This window comes from Salmo trutta, chromosome 7 (assembly GCF_901001165.1).
Source record: "Salmo trutta chromosome 7, fSalTru1.1, whole genome shotgun sequence".
Lineage (NCBI taxonomy): Eukaryota > Metazoa > Chordata > Actinopteri > Salmoniformes > Salmonidae > Salmo > Salmo trutta.
The window spans coordinates 34,098,004-34,112,593 of record NC_042963.1 but is presented as its reverse complement, the minus strand read 5'-3'; the positions used below and the strand labels follow the sequence as shown (position 1 = coordinate 34,112,593).

The window sequence follows — 14,590 nt, the reverse complement described above, 5'->3', positions numbered from 1 at the left end:
TCTTATGGCCCCTCCCTAACTACAGATCCCTCTACATATCCCTCCACAAGCAAACATGAGCCGAAAGTTTTCTGCCCCCGGCCACCTGTGCCCCACCCTCCCGTCTACCACCCTGGCAGGTGCCCACCTCCCCATTACAACTAACCCCTCCAACCCACTCTGCCAGCGTCAGGGCTCTCTAGGCCCCCCTCCCCAGGGATTTGGCTATGGCACAGCCCCCTACAGCGCCCCCCAGTGGGCAGGACCCTGTCAGGTGGGTCTCCTGGCCCAGTACCAGGCCCCTTCCGCGGCCTCAGCCCCCCTTCAGCAGGCCTTCCACATGGGAGCCACCCAGAAACCTGTTAGCAACCCTGGAGGTCCCAACCTGAGGCCCACATAGCCCAGTCTGCAGCCCTGGACCTGGGTTAATAAGGCTGGGCTGATAAGGACTGAGGGCAGGGAGGAAGAGAGCCATAGGAGAACAACTACTATCTGACGTTCTGTTTCACTAATTGGTGAGGTGAAATAAAGAGGATGAAGTGAAAATGGAGGAGAGGAGGCTGTGGTTCAGTCCTGTCAGACAGAGAGTGATGTCTGTCAGTTGGAGGGAGAGTGCAATACATACCCACAGCACACAATCACACCTTCACCCTTACCAGGGCCCAGTCTTTTCTGCCAATGGCTGTGGAAGCAGGCTGTGATTGAAATTTGGGTTTGTCCAATGAAAGCTATGGACCCAAGGGCACAACTGGCAACGGCCAAAGACATCTGTTGAAAGCACCATTGTGATCTCATCATTCCCTTAAACAGGAGGGTAGGGAGGGGGAACTCTTAATTACTTCTTGACTGTAACTGGCCTTACCTAGGACAGAGTTAGCAGATGGAGAGAACCCCCACAAACACATACGCCTCCTAGCACTACTGTCATTGGCTGAGATTGAGGCATTGAATGGTATAAGAAACTGATTAATTGTGGGTAACAAGTTTGTATAAGGAAAGGAAAGGAGAGAGAGAGAGATATATGTAGAGAAGCAAGGAGGTAGAATGAGTGAAAGATGGTGAATGGAAGTTGTTTAGGTATGGTTATAGTGGATAGTGTTTGGCTAGTGTTACTCATTTGATCGCCATACAGTAAGATGCAGTAATAGCAATGTGAGGAAAGGAGTGAGCCCCCTGTGTAAGAGTGGCCTTAAACCCCCAAACACATATACACATTGTCTTTGTATATAGAGATATTTCTTGTCCTAAGTTGTGGTTATATTTGACCATCTGTCCCTCTGAGCTGGTCTGATGTGACGTTCTGCCTGACTGGGTGTGTTAGTTTCTTATGAGACCATCACCTAACAGACCTGTCTGTAGATAGTTTATTAATATCTACTTCACCTGTCTTGTCCAGGCTTTGGATTTACCCTGAAGTGACTGTATCCATGAGTGATTTAGGTTTACGCCTTAGCGACTGGTTAGGCTCAGTGGTTTGAGTTGTTGGCTTCAGCTACTGTGATCATTTGGTTTTCGACCTTAGCTACTGTGTCAGTCAGTTGTCTCACACCTCACCACCTGGAGTACTGTAGTCAGACGCTGGTAAGCAAGGCTATGGTCCTTGGTACAGTTCTGTTAGAAAGGCATTACATTCTAGAGGCATAGGGTTATCTAGCGAGTGAACGGTGCATGGTGTTCACACACAGACCTCTAAGCAATGTCAACAAAAATGTCTTTAACCTTATTTCCAGTTGTCATCTTTCAGAATCATGACAAATTGTCTGGGGTTTCTGTGGCTTGTTTTATGTGTATATTTTAAATAAAAATACTAAAGAGATGTTCTTTATCGACCTGTTCAGCGATCAGATTTTGATGTTTCACAGTAATTATTAAAGGTTGTTAAACAACATGTAGTAAAGGAATATAAAAGTGCAATTGCAGGGTTATTATTAGTATTATAATCTGTCACACAGGGGAGTAGTTATGTGCTTCTTCTGCTCTTATCATACACCACCCTGTAATTTTATCTTGTTTTACTGTGCATATATACATATGTGTGTGTATATATATATATATATATATATGTATATGTATATATGTGTGTGTGTGTGTGTGTGTGTATATATATATAAATACATATACACATAAATATACGTATATACACATTTATTTATATACATGCATACATGCATACATGCATACATGCATACATACATACATACATACATACATACATATTTGTTTGTACACACACAGTAAATGTTTCGTATTAAATGATGCTTTCACATAATGCTCATCATAGAGTACTATGTGTCTTGCTGTAACCCACCCCCACACAGTAACAGTAAAAACTTGCAGAACTCTTTAGTGCCTTGCATTCTCACTACTGAGAGAAATTCCACCATAATCACCTAGCCTTGCGGTTCTGATGGCTTAAAGTCCAGTGACTGAAAGACATGTTTTTATTACCAACCAGTGAGATCCATCAGAAACGTCCTCAGACAGAGGTAAATGTCTAATGTGGATGTTGAGGAAGTTTAACATACCTAAACAAGTGTCAGAAGAGGCAGGTGACAGTCATATACCAACACAAGACTGACTAATTGAATGCAGAGCACACAGGGTTGTATGAAGACAAGTTATTTTCTGTCGTCACCAACGGCGTTTGTGTGTAAGCTGTTTATCCTATATTGGTTGTTGAAGATAGATTTGTCTGTTAGTAGGTTTTCTGAATGAATGTAATCAGTACAGTATTGCATAGCAGCACTTATTTTAAGAAAAGGAGAACTAAACCGTTGTTTTTTCCCCTCATTGATACCATTCTCTTGCTTCTTTGCCACCTCACATGAATGGTACCATTCCCCTCACTACAGTGCCCTTCTCACCTACCCAGTCCTGGATTGAACAACTACTTTCACTTCTCTAGAGAATATTAAGTTACTACATTGCAGAATATGCTATGATTAAAGTTCTATAGGAACCGAGGGGGAATGGAGATGTTTGCATGCTGAGGGTGGTTGTTACTGACTTTAGAAAAACAGTGTTTTTGATATTTGGAAAACGGAGATCCTGCTTTTTTTTTTGTTCATCTTTGCCTTGCTGTAAGTGAGTCCACACAAAGTGCCGATCTTTAATTGCCATTCACCGCTGTCACAGGCACATCTTTCAGTTGTCAATGTATCAATATGTGTTTCCTGAATTCTGCATGCTAACTGGTTTTAGACCTTGGGCTTACTTACAACCCACTGTACAGCACATGCTCACACATAAGCTACTAGTCATCCTATTAACAGTAAATATGTTATTTATCCTCAAGTGGTTAAAAGATTATCCCGGCAAAATGACATATCACTAAGTTATTTAATGTTGTACCCTTGGATACCTGTCCTCTCTGGCTCTTGTAACCAGTCTACTCTATGGTTTTGTGTATGTTTTTTCACATTGTACAAAATGTAAAAAAGATAAATAAAAATAGAACTGATCATTATGACTGTGTCGTCTTTTACATGCACCAAGTAGACCTAGTGTATGCTTATTTCTGCCAGTGGAGGCTCCTCAGAGGAGGAAGGGGAAGACCATCCTCAGTGATTTTTTTTTTTTTAAATTTTATGTTTAAAAAGTTATCCTTGGATAAGACTATACTAAATATAATCACATGTCCCCAAATATTTGATTAAAACACCATTTTGCAATCGTCTACAGTAGCCTCAACAGCACTTTGTAGGGTAGCACCATGGTGTCGCTGGAGAACAGCTAGCTCCTGGGTACATTGACTTCAATACAAAACCTAGGAGGCTCATGGTTCTCACCCACTTCCATAGACTTATGCAGTAATTAAGACAACTTACGGAGGATGTCCTCCAACCTATCAGAGCTCTTGCAACATGTCCACCTAATCAAAGGATCAGAGAATGAATACTGCTACAGCTAGCTAGCACTGCATAAAATGTGGGAAGTAGTTGACGCAAAGAGAAAGACAATAGTTGAACAGTTTTGAACAAATTAATATCTTCCAAAAGAGGAGAAATTGAGATGTTTTTTTTTTCTTCAGTTTCACTTAGCTAGTTTAGCCTACTCAAACACCCTGCTCAAACAGAGGGATGCTAATTTAGCTAGCTTAGGTAAGCTTTTGGTTTTACTAATTTATTGCCACTGAGGCCCACTGGTGTAAACGCTAAACTGCTTATTGACTGGACTCTAACGTTGCATGATTGTAGCGGGTTTATTAATGCGTTAGTTATGTTAGCCATGTTGACTATGACGTTACTTTAGCTAATATGGTGACAACGATGTTGGCTGTGTGTAGCGGTTATATGGTTTGGCATGGAAATATTTTTTTTTCACATACAGCCGATGTGTTGTGCATTGGAGTCCACAAGCGAAGGGACAGCGCATAAACGCAATGTGGCTGCTATGAAAGTGAACTGTGTTTACACAGAGGTATATTCATTCTGCCGATTCTGTTGAAAAACTTTTCTTAAACAGGAACAAAAATGAGATAAACATACCTGAATTTGTCCAATAGAAACTTGTTTGCAACTGTTGGACTAATGATTACACTCTATATCAGCTAGACGTAGGCAAGAGTGTGCAAGGCGGTATTGAACGTGTCCCTGTCCATGTGTCAGCTCAAAAATGTATCTCGACCTGTGTGCACCTACGTTGTAAACTTTCATTCATAGGCTAGGTTGTAGCAACCTCATGATGGGTACAGGGAAAATACAAGTATCATGTAGTAGCCTAACCCTATTGCTGTTACATTGAACCAGGTAAATGGAATATGAAAGAGTCCTCCAATATGCTGTTAATAGAAATACAGCCATGCTCATTAAAAAAATATATAATCCTCCCTCATCTTAAACAGCACGGACCGTCACTTATGTCTGCCAATGAGGTTGGTGTTTGGCCAGGGTACTGGACCTGTATGTCGCATTGAGAAGGAATGTAATGTTCTTAGAATTCAGATATGTGATCAAAACGTTTAAAATCAGAACAAAGGGTTACTAGTAGATACACATGCAAATAGATTCCTATATACTCAACATATTAATTAAAATACCAAAATTAAAATGATTTGTTGTTCAAATGGATTTTAGGTGACAGTGAAACAGCTCTTACTCATGTGTAGACCTTGTGTTATTCATGAACTGTCCTTGTCTGTATGGACTGAAGGGCTCATCTGTGACAGGAGAAGGGAATTAATAACAATCTAGAAAATACTGTACCAATAACAATGTTTCTCAAATTCATTAAATGGAAGCTCCTTTACATTGCTAGAACACCTGATTCAGGTAATCAAGGTGTTAATGATTAGATTAATCAGATCTGTTAGCGCAGGTCAGGAACAAAAGCCTGCACTCCCAGTAGTTTTCCAGGAGCAGGGTTAACACTGTTTTAAAGCAGCTCATTCATTTCCCAGTCCAGTCTCACCTGCTCTGTCTGATGTCCTGGTGCTGGTTGTGATTTTGGGGGCTGTACTGGGGTTGGTGCTACCCAAACTCTCGGCTGTGTGGTGGGGGTTCGTTGGTCGTGCTCCCCTTCTACATCCTAAATTATATTATCTCATTCCCTTCTCTTTTTTGACCTGCACTGTTGGAGCATGGATCATTAGAATTGCACTGTACTCGTACCTTGCGATTACATCTGTGACTAATAAAGTCATTTAGTTTAGCTAGCTAACAGTAACTATTGTGTACTGGCTAGCAGATGTTTTGGCATTCATTTGCCGATGGAAAAGAAGCTAGCTAGGTGAAGCTTTACTACTCGACACAAACGTTGAAAAGTTCACAAATGTTCCGTAAATTACCTTTGAGTTTAGCTAGCGAGTGAATTCTAGCTACAAATATTATTTGCATTTCCCGCTTGCCCCTGGGTCGTAGTTAGAGTGACGTGTCTCCTGGAAATGTACCCTGGTCACGCCCTTCGCTTTGTTCATTGGTCGTAAGCGGGTTCAGTGGGTTTGTATTTTCAAGAATATTAGATTTGCGCATTTATTGCGCAGTGATGAACTAAATGAATCACCATCATAAATCCAGATGTCATTTTGTCAATCACATACCATAGCCGTATATGTGAAAAATAAATAATAACCTCGAAAAAATATTTGTAATCACCGTTTCTCTACCTCAATTGTGCCAGGACGTGCCCTGATTGACTGCACTGACGCTCGCCACGACCATGTCATGATGTTCGTGTCATGACGATGTGACAGATGGCAAAGAGCATAGACTCCAACTGTGTTGAAACTGGGTGATATTGAGGTCAGTGCTGGATATAGAGCAACATGTTTCTAAACTTCATTAGACAGGCGTTTATGGGGAGATAGTGGTAATATTCAAAATGTGAATTACACATCACATCTAGGCTACATCTGTCCAAAAGATGTAGCCTTATAGCCCAGTGCCCCACAAAAGCTATGTCATGAAGAAAAATGTGTAGTGCTTCTTTTATTTCAAAAATAAAATATTGCAGTGTGTGTGTGTGTGTGTGTGTGTGTGTGTGTGTGTGTGTGTGTGTGTGTGTGTGTGTGTGTGTGTGTGTGTGTGTGTGTGTGTGTGTGTGTTGAGAGAGAGAGAGAGAGAAAGATAGATAGATAGATAGATAGATAGATAGATAGATAGATAGATAGATAGATAGATAGATAGAGAATGTGAGTGCATGTGATCATGTTCAAGTTTAACAGTTCAGACACCCGGCCCCGCCGCCCTCTCTAATGCCACTACTGTAAAACCACAGAAGTCACTGGATCTGACTGTTCAGTTCTGTTCTACACTGTTATTGTAATTTTGCTCACAAACATTGTTATGGAGATAGACCAACAGCTGAACATCCTAAACACCAATCATGAGCTTGCAGAAAATAAATCATATTTTACTTACATTTACGAAGTACCCTCACTGTAGAAATAAAGTAGTAGCCTAGGCTAGTACTATAATTTATACTAGGCTAATTATCCTAATAGTAATAGTTGGCCTATAAAACAGCCATTCCATGGCCCTATAGTGTGCAAAATAAGTTTATTTTAGTAACGGTTCGCCACTTTCTCTTTGGATCATTTACTTACTTTAATCTTTCAAAAAATCACTCCCTCAACACTATTGCCTGTAACTGTGTAAGTTACACATTGCAACTTGACACAATTATGTTCGTAGTCTAATTCCAAACTAGTCAGCTCTCCGAATATTGAAGTGCATTTGGAAAGTATTCAGACCCCTTGACTTTTTCAACATTTGTTACTTTCGCCTAATTATAAAATGGATTAAATCGTTTTTTTCCTTCATCAATTTGCACACATTACCCAATAATGACAAAGCAAAAACAGATTTTTATACATTTTTGCAAATGTATATAAAAAAAATTTAAATATCACATTTACATAAGTATTCAGACTCTTTACTCAGTACTTTGTTGAAGCACCTTTGTCAGTGATTACAACCTTGAGTCTTCTTGGGTATGACACTACATCCTTGGCACTCCTGTATTTGGGGAGTTTCTTCCATTCTTCTCTGCAGATTCTCTCAGAATCTGTCAGGTTGGATGGGGAGAGTTGCTGCACAGCTATTTTAAGGTCTCTTCAGAGTTGTTCGATCGGGTTCAAGTCCGGGCTCTGGCTGGGCCACTCAAGGACATTCAGAGACTTCTCCCGAAGCCTCTACTAAATTGTCTTGGCTGTGTGCTTAGGGTTGTTGTTCTGTTAGAAGGTGAACCTTCGCCCCAGTCTAAGGTCGTGAGCGCTCTGGAGCAGGTTTTCATCAAGTATCTCGCTGTACTTTGCTCAGTTCATCTTTCCCTTGATTCTGACTAGTCTCCCAGTCCCTGCCACTGAAAAACATCCCCACAGTATGATGCTGCCACCACCATGCTTCACCGTAGGGATGGTGCCAGGTTTCCTCCAGATGTGATGCTTGGCATTCAGACCAAAGAGTTCGATCTTGGTTTCAACAGACCAGAGAATCCATTTTCTCATGGTCTGAGAGTCTTTAGGGGCCTTTTGGCAAACTCCAATTGGGCTGCCATGTGCCTTTTACTAAGGAGTGCCTTCCATCTGGCCACTCCACCGTAAAGGCCTGATTGGTTGAGTGCTGCAGAGATGGGTGTCATTCTGGAAGATTCTCCCATCTCCACAGAGGAACTTTGAAGCTCTGTCAGAGTGACCATCGTGTTCTTGGTTACCTCCCTGACCAAGGCCCTTCTCCCTCGATTGCTCAGTTTGGCTGGGCGGCCAGCTCTAGGAAGAGTCTTGGTGGTTCCAAACTTCTTCCATTTAAGAATGATGGACGGCACTGTGTTCTTTGGAACCTTCAATGCTGAAGAAATGTTTTGGAACCCTTCCCCAGATCTGTGCCTTGACACAAACCTGTCTCGTAGCTCTACGGACAATTCCTTCAAACTTATGGCTTGGTTTTTGCTCTGACATGCACTGTCAACTGTGAGACATTGTGTAGACAGGTGTGTGCCTTTCCAAATCATGTCCAATCAATTGAAATTACCACAGGTGGAATCCAATCAAGTTGTAAAACATCTCAAGGATGATCAATGGAAACAGGATTCATCTGAGCTCAATTTCAAGTCTCATAGCAAAGGGTCTGAATACTTATATCAATAAGGTATTTATGTTTTTTGACTTTTTATAAATTTGCTAAAATTTCTAAAACCTGTTGTCGCTTTGTCATATTGGGCTATTTTGTGTAGATTGCTGAGGAAAAGTTTTTATTTAATCCATTTTAGAATAAGGCTGTATTGTAACAAAATGTGGAAAAAGTCAAATCAAATCAAATGTTATTGGTCACATACATGTGATTAGCAGATGTTATTGCGGGTGTAGTGAAATGCTTGTGTGTCTAGCTCCGACAGTGCAGTAATATCAAACAATTAATATCTAACAATTTACACAACATATACCAAATACACACAAATCTAAGGGGTCTGAATACTTTCCGAACGCACTGTACGTAGGCTATGAGATGACAAAGTGTGTAGTTTAACAATAAATTATAGAAGAGTGCTTAAAATTGAAGGGGCAATGCAGTCAAAAACTAGATTTTTCCTGTGTTTTATATATATTAGCACAATGAAAATTATGATAATGCATATTTAGTGTAAGAGCCGTTTGAAAAGACCACCCGATATTTCAGCTTGATCGGCTGGGTTGGGTTTTGGGCCAAATAGGTTAATAAACCAATAACAAAGAGACTTTGCCCTTCTCTCTGCCAAGAACAGCTAGTTTTCAGGTTACATATCCTTTCCATTAGGCTCTTCCAATTAGGTCCCTCTCTCAGACCACTCCCAGACAGTCATAGCAAAATTATTGCTTGATAAATTGTATTTGCTAAGTTATTTTAGTTAATTTCTAATCATTTTAATTGAAAACAATCACAGTAAGGCACTTTATTGTTACCCAGAAATGATTTGATATTGAGATAAAAACGGCTGCATTGGACCTTTAAATATAAGCATATAGGCCTAATTGAAATTGTGCATCCTGATCGTTCTTTTTCTTTTCTACAACTTGCGGTGCTTGAATGAGAACGTTTATCGCATCCACCCTACAACACCAGACACCAATACGCGCGTATACGCTCACAGACGCAAAAGACGCACGGCGTCTGGTACAGTGGCTTGCATCTCGTCAAAACAACACGGGGGCGAGCATGCATGCTCCTGGAATGACTCCCGCAGGATAGGTCGCTGGCGCGTCGCACAACTGCACCAAAATGCCTGTTTGGTCAGTACAGACTGAAAAATCAACAATGATATAGACTATGGGTTTTATTGCAGATAGGCTATACAGTTGATCAATGCTATATCCACCTCATTCTATTATAAGCAACACGATCAGGAGAAGCAACGGTGAGTAGCGTGCGATGGATGTGTGTGTACAGTCGGTGAACTTTACTGTATGGGTAGGATATTTATGGTCGATTGTTTTTAAAGGTATGTGTGTCTGTTGATTGAGCAAAGTAAGATGGCCTACATTCGCATTGTTTACATGGGTTTGTTTGTTTGCATATCCTGTAGCGCACATGTTAAAGTTGCCTACTTCACGTACGCACTGTAATGTAGGCTACGTCCCTCCCTATGACATGGACATCGTGTTCTATGGGGATACATTTCCTTTGTGTAGGCAAGCCTGTAGCCTGAGCATCAACAATTGTATAACACATATGTATAGAGCAAGGATATTATTCTGTAACCTAAGGGGTTCTCATAAATTAATGAAGTAAATGCCTTCGTTTGCAAATGAAAGATATCGATCTGTTGATTATGGAAGGGAAGGAACCTCAGCCGCTCCGCAAGAACAAAAGCGGAATACCCAGACTGGCGTGGCTTGCGGGGCAGACAGACGGAAGGGAGTGTGTGTGTGGATTCTCTCGGCCTGCTATTATTACTATTTCTTAGATGTCATCCAAACATTGTAATCTCCAGTCACAATAAGCATATGCAAATATGGCATATATGTTTTGTTAGTTGAATGAATTCAATTGTAACACACTAGGAACTACTTTAGAGTTACTATGTATGATGTGCATACAGTCTATTTAGGTTTGAAATGAGACTGGTTTCTAAAACAATGTTATCTAGTAAGGCAAAGGATAACATTGAATATCTACTGAAGGAAGAATACTGCAAGGACGCAGGGGTATGCATTTTAAATGGAAGTTTATCTATAATTGAAAACATTTGTTTTTTCATTTTCTTTTTTTATGTTCAAGATCAATACACAACACCAGAGTATCACACCTGCAATTACCATTCATTCATAACAATACAGTTTTATCCAATAAGGTAATCAAAATCAATAAACTGGGTACCCAATAAAAATGTAAGTCAGTGGCCTCCATTGTCTCAGTTCAGTTCCTACCACGATGTACCAGTCAAATGTCTCTCTCTAGAGAGAGGAGGTGACGATGATGATGATTGTGGAAGCTATTGACGACAAGCCTCTTTTAGATGGCAAAGTAGATTGTAGAAGATGGCAGATGGTGCTGGTGACGTAGAATCAAAAGGTACAAAACCAGTTAGGATTCTCTGTTCACAAACATCAATGGAAAATACTTCCCAATTCCCTTCTGGTTTAGCACACTGATTACCTGAGCACTTGATTCTTCTGTAGTTGAAATACACTAAGAATACCAAATATTACGAACGTCTTCCTAATACTGAGTTACTCCCTCCTTTTTGCCCTCGGGACAGCTTCAATTCATCAGGGCATGGACTCTACAAGGTGTCTAAAGCATTCCACAGGGATGCTGGCACATGTTGACTTCAATGCTTCCCACAGTTGTGTCAAGTTGGCTGGATGTCCTTTGGGTGGTGGAACATTCTAGATACACACAGGAAACTGTTGAGCATGAGAAACCTAGCAGTGCTGCAGTTCTTGACACAAACTGGTGCGCCTGGCACATACTACCATGACCCGTTCAAAGGCACTTAAATGTTTTTGTCTTGCCCATTCACCATCTGAATGGCACACAAACACAATCCATGTCTCAATTGTCTCAAGGCTTAAAAATCCTTCTTTAACCTGTCTCCTCCCCTTCATCTACACTGATTTAAGTTGATTTAATAAGTGACATCAATAAGGGATCATAGCGTTCTCCTGGATTCACCTGGTCAGTCTATGTCATAGAAAGAGCAGGTGTTCTTAATGTTTTGTATACTCAGTGTATATACTTTACAACTTTTTTTCTACGTTTAAGTTCAGTTATTAACTTTCAATATTTCTAGTTTTCTTCTAAGTTTCTTTCTGCTTCACAGTTCGTTGGCACTCTCTACAAAATAAGGTGGAAAGAGAGCAAGATCAACAAACTCTCAACCCATACAATTAGTGTAAAGAAGTTAGGGACTGTCAAAATTAGCATGGGCTACACAATCATTACTAAATTACTATGTTTTTTTAGAAACCTTAACCCTTATGACACCAGCATTACAAATTGTAACAGCACTATGTCCAAATATCCTTCGTATAGAGTAGACATTGAAGCCTGGTTATTGTGGAGCATTAGACTTGTTTAAAAGAGTGAAATTAATCTGTAATTCATCTCTCTAGTCTCAGATACATCCACTGTATTACCTGTTTTATATTCAAGACAACTCTTTATTGATAGCCTACTCTTTGTTTAATTAACAGTGTGCCTAGATTGTATTTTTCCCAATGACTAGCTGTTGGCGCCCTAGTGTTGCAACCTGGACTCAGTAGTAGATGTAACATAGTAAACATATATGCAGGAAGCTCCAATTAGTATGATATCAAATAAAATTGTATTTGTCACATGCGCCGAATACAACAGGTATAGACTTTACCGTGATATACTTACTTACGAGCCCTTTCCAAACAATCCAGAGTTAGAAAGTGAGAAAAATTCACAAAAATAAAAAAGGAAATAGTAACACAATAAAAAAGCAATAACACGACTATATACAAGGAGCACCGGTACCGAATCAATGTGTAGGGGTGTGAGGTAGTTGAGGTGATTGCGGTAACATGTACATGTAGGTAGGGGTAAAAGTGACTAGGCAATCAGGATAGATAATAAACACAGAAGCAGCAGCATATGTGAAGAGTGTGAAAGTGTGTCAATGTGTGGGTGTGGTGTCAATATGTGTGTGTGTGTGAGTGTGTGGGTAGAGTCCAGTGAGTGTGCATAGAGCCAGCCAAGCAGTTGCCATACCAAGCGGTGATGCAGCCAGTCATGATTCTCTCAATGGTGCTGCTGTGGAACATTTTGAGGATCTGAGGGCCCATGGAGGATCTTTTTAGCCTCCTGAGGGGGAAGAGGCATTGTCGTGCCATCTTCACAACTGTGCTGGTGTGTTTGGACCATGATAGGTCCTTAGTGATGTGGACACAAAGGAGCTGTCGACCCACTCCACTGCAGCCCCGTTCATGTAAATGGGGGCATGATCTGCCCTCCATTTCCGGTGGTCTATGATAAGCTCCTTTGTCTAGCTGACTTTTATTTTGTATTTTTTTTCCCACCTTTATTTAACCAGGTAGGCTAGTTGAGAAGAAGTTCTCATTTACAACTGCGACCTGGCCAAGATAAAGCAAAGCAGTGCGATACAAACAACAACACAGAGTTACACATGGAATAAACAAGCGTCCAGTCAATAACACAATAGGAAAAAAGAGAGTCTATATACAGTGTGTGTAAATGGCATGAGGAGGTAGGCAATAAATAGGCCATAGTAGCAAAGTAATTACAGTTTAGCAAATGAACACTGGAGTGACAGATGAGCAGATGATGATGTGCAAGTAAAAATACTGGTGTGCAAAAGAGCAGTAAAGTAAATAAAAACAATATGGGGATGAGGTAGGTAGATTGGGTGGGCTATTTACAGATGGGCTATGTACTAGAGGTCGACCAATTAATCGGAATGGCCGATTAATTAGGTCCGAGTTCAAGTTTTCATAACAATCGGTAATCGGTATTTTTGGCAATTTTTTAAAATATATATATTTTTTTTATATATATAATATTTTTTAACTAGGCAAGTCAGTTAAGAACACATTTTTATTTTCAATGACGGCCTAGGAACGGTGGGCTAACTGCCTTGTTCAGCGGCAGAACGACAGATTTTTACCTTGTCAGCTTGGGGATTCAATCTTGCAACCTTACGGTTAACTAGTCCAACGCTCTAAACACCTGCTTTACATTGCACTCCACGAGGAGCCTGCCTGTTACGCGAATGCAGTAAGAAGCCTAGGTAAGATGCTAGCTAGCATTAATCTTATCTTATAAAAAACAATCAATCAATCAATCATAATCACTAGTTAACTACACATGGTTGATGACATTGCTAGTTTATCTAGCCTGTCCTGCATGGCATATAATCGATGCGGTGCGCATTTGCGAAAAAGCACTGTCGTTGCTCCAATGTGTACCTAACCATAAACATCAATGTCTTTCTTAAAATCAATACACAAGTATATATTTTTAAACCTGCATATTTAGTTAATATTGCCTGCTAACATGAATTTCTTTTAACTAGGGAAAATGTGTCACCTCTGCAACAGAGTCAGGGTATATGTAGCAGTTTGGGCCGCCTGGCTCGTTGCGAACTGTGTGAATACTATTTCTTCCTAACAAAGACAGCCAACTTCGCCAAACAGGGGATGATTTAACAAAAGCGCATTTGTGAAAAAATCACAATCGTTGCACGACTGTACCTAACCGTAAACATCAATGCCTTTCTTAAAATCAATACACAGGAGTATATATTTTTTAACCTGCATATTTAGCTAAAATAAATCCAGGTTAGCAGGCAATATTAACCAGGTGAAATTGTGTCACTTCTCTTACGTTCATTGCACGCAGAGTCAGGGTATATGCAACAGTTTGGGCCGCCTGGCTCGTTGCAAACTAATTTGCCAGAATTTTGCATAATTATGACATAACATTGAAGGTTGTGCAATGTAACAGGAATATTTAGACTTAGGGATGCCACCCGTTAGATAAAATACGGAACGGTTCCGTATTTCACTGAAAAAATAAAAGTTTTGTTTTCGAGATGATAGTTTCCGGATTCGACCATATTGATGACCTAAGGCTCGTATTTCTGTGTGTTTATTATATTATTTACATTTACGTCATTTAGCAGACGCTCTTATCCAGAGCGACTTACAAATTGG

The 14,590-nt window shown here is 40.3% G+C and overlaps 1 protein-coding gene and 1 pseudogene across 3 annotated transcripts in view; both read left to right on the top strand.

Moving 5' to 3' along the window:
- LOC115197279 (serine/threonine-protein kinase WNK1) overlaps positions 1-1,021 on the top strand; it is a 74,468-nt gene extending 73,447 nt beyond the window's left edge. For all 3 annotated transcript variants that reach the window (XM_029758658.1, XM_029758659.1, XM_029758657.1), the window contains one exon: positions 26-1,021. In XM_029758658.1, the coding sequence (XP_029614518.1) occupies positions 26-379 (354 nt within the window). In that variant the 3' untranslated portion in view covers positions 380-1,021. The remainder of the gene's footprint in view (positions 1-25) is intronic.
- Positions 1,022-9,580: 8,559 nt separating this feature from the next.
- Positions 9,581-14,590, top strand: part of LOC115197287 (proline-rich protein 5-like) — a 76,933-nt pseudogene continuing 71,923 nt past the window's right edge.